The 2,953-nt window shown below is 34.0% G+C and overlaps 1 protein-coding gene across 1 annotated transcript; it reads right to left on the bottom strand.

Annotated features, from left to right (window-relative positions):
- Positions 1-880: 880 nt before the first annotated feature.
- On the bottom strand, positions 881-1,677 carry LOC107014249. Its single transcript, XM_015214102.2, has 2 exons — positions 1,618-1,677; positions 881-1,522 (listed from the first exon to the last, which is right to left on the bottom strand). Exons 1-2 carry the CDS (start codon positions 1,675-1,677, stop codon positions 881-883), a joined length of 702 nt encoding a protein of 233 aa, XP_015069588.2.
- Between the last annotated feature and the right edge of the window lie 1,276 nt (positions 1,678-2,953).

The following is a 2,953-nucleotide window of genomic DNA, read 5'->3' as shown; positions in this document are numbered from 1 at the left end:
GCTATTGCTAAACATTGTTGGCACCTAGAGCATAAACGTTGTCTTAGGTGTTTTTTAGAACCGCAAGTTGGGTATGACTTTGGTATTGGATTTGTAATGGTTACAATTTGGTGATTAGTACAATCTTGTTGGTTAAAGAATGAGTTCAGATTAAGTCAATTTCATTTAACGTTTAATCATTACCATTAAATGTCCCTATTTTTAATTAAATAATTTCATCAAACTAATTAATCAACAGTAGAGCATGCAGTAACTCTGCTTTTCAATTATTTCTTGTGAGAAATTAAGTATCTTCACACAATTTCAAATTTAATACACGTTCCATTCTAAAATATTTTTTTAAATGGAGACTTTTGTGTCACAAAATAAACAAAAACATTGCAATGAATATATATGGGGTATGTTTGTTCAGTTTAGAATGAAAAATATTTTTGTTAGTTGTTACACTAAATGCGAAATAAGAAAAGATGGTGTTATATTCAAAATCAAAAGAAAAACATATGTTATAAAGCGAAATTGAAAGGAAGGTTTATAAAATCTTAAGAAATAAAAATAGGTAAGTTGACCACAAATATAAAAAATACTAATGTAAATTGTTTTTAATAATACAAGAATAAATTCGACGCCGCAAAAAAAATTGTACCCTTCAATCTTTATGTATATAAGTTGCGCAAATAAGAGGGGCAGGACAAAACCCTTAGACAATTAAAATACCAGAGTTGAATGTGAATTCATAATAGCAAATAACATTATTACAACTTAACAAACAATTCATAACTCAAATGACATAGAACAAGTTATATCAATACTGACAACAGAAACAAATAGGCATTAATAGAATGATAAATCATATTTACCATCCCTAAGAATCATCAGCAACTCATTTAGAAACGCTTGCGTCTTCGCCCTCTAACGGCTTTTTGAAAGGTATGAATTTCTTCTCTCCTTCTAGTAAGTACAACTCTATACCAGCATAGCTAATTACAATTTTCTCAAGGGCCCCTAGCCATTCCCCTCCTAAAATCATGTCATATTTCAACGGAAGTGGAAGTAGATATACTTTCAAATTAAACACAATGCCTTCCATTGACAATTGAAAGTTGTTGCATAGTCTGGAGGTCACCATTTCCCCCAAATCTGAGCGAACAATTTGAGGCTGGATTGGAACTGTCTCACAACCTAACTTATCAGCTAATGATTCATTAATGTAATTGTGCGTAGTCTCTACTTCCCCCATTAGCACATCCAAGGGTATCTCCTTATGATAACCAGTCACACAGAATTCACAGCCCACTGCTAATTCCATGTTCATTTCGGTTTCCTCTGTGGAAACAACATCTACAATTGAAAAGTTATTATTGTCTTTTCCGATCATGTCTCTCTTATATTCCTCTGTAGGAACAAGATCTACAATCGGAGCATCGCCACCATCATCTTCAATCAGTGAAACAATATTCTTCTTTTTGTTTTTGCAACTATAAGCAGCGGTCATTGGTTCTCTGTGCTTTTTAACTTGATCCTCCTTAAATAAATCAACAACAATTGAACAAAGATTCAAAATCATCAAAACAATTTTAATTTGGGAAATCAACTCTAGAAAAGTAAAATCAATAGTACCTGAAGCATCGATGAGTTTTCATGGTCGTAAGAGGACGAATTCATGGCAGATTCGGTCATTTTTTCGCCTTTATATTGATCCTTAGAGGATTCAATGCATTTTTTCAACTCTAAAATTTGTTCATCAAATTTATCCAGACTGGCATTTAAATCTACGAAAATCCTTTCATAAAATTTCTCCAGTCTGACAATCAATTCTCCAAACATCCTCTCTATTAGAGCACACATTTCCCCCATCTCTGTTGGACCAGTATCGTCGAATTTCTCCAGCCAGGCAATCAATTCTCCAAACATCCTTTCCGTTAGAGCACGAATTTCCCTCATCTCTGTTGCAACAATATCGGCGATTTTATTGTTTCCATTAACCATCTTGATGAAGAAAAAGAAGAAGAAACACAAAGGAGAAAGATTTTCGATCAAGTCTATTTATAGTACTCGCTCTCCTGTCTCAGCTGCTTTCTTATGGCGTTTCTTTAGAAAAAAATAAATGAAAATATATTTTAGTAAAAACTGATACTAGTACTTCTATTAATTATTAAGAGTGTGTTTGGTATGGAGGAAAACATATGTTTTCCAATTTTGTCATGTTTGGTTGGGTTAAATATTTTCTAAATAAACTCATTTTCCTAAAATTTAAGGAAAATGACTTCCCCTTCAAAACTTAAGGAAAACATTTTCTAAAACTCTCTTCCAACTCCCACCCCCACCCTATCAGATCCCAACCCACCCCCACCCTACCAACCCACACAGCCTACCAGCCCCCACACCCCCAACCCATACTGGCCCCCCAATTCGCCACCCAAAAAAAAACCAGAAAAAATTAAGTTTGTTTTTAAAAAATATTTTTAACTTCAAAATTTGTTTTTCTCACCCCTACCTAGACCCCTACCCCCCAAAAAAGTTAAGTTTGTTTTTTAAAAATCACTTTCAACTTCAAAAATTCATTTTTTTTCACCCCTACCCTCGACCCCCACCCCAAACCCACCCACCCCTNGCCGAAAGCAGGAATAACAATTTGCCAAAGTTAAGTAAAAAACAAGCAACTTGGATCAAAACACAAATTGAATGCAGTGATGATGAATTAGAGGCACAAGAATTTCTAACAAGTTTGCCAACACCGAAGGATATCACCATCGATATGATGCGACAATTAGAATTAAATTTTAAAGGAGAAAACAGATATTATTAGATTACATTCGAGAACTAATTGAAACAGAACCCTTCCTAGAAGGTGGCTGCGTAAAATTAGTTACTCATCTAATATCTGTAACAAATATTAGTTTTACGTATGAGAACTTATTGAAACAGAACCCTTTTTAGAAGGTGACTGCGTAGA

The sequence above is a fragment of the Solanum pennellii genome, chromosome 3, assembly GCF_001406875.1.
Source record: "Solanum pennellii chromosome 3, SPENNV200".
Lineage (NCBI taxonomy): Eukaryota > Viridiplantae > Streptophyta > Magnoliopsida > Solanales > Solanaceae > Solanum > Solanum pennellii.
This window is presented reverse-complemented; position numbering and strand designations above follow the sequence as displayed.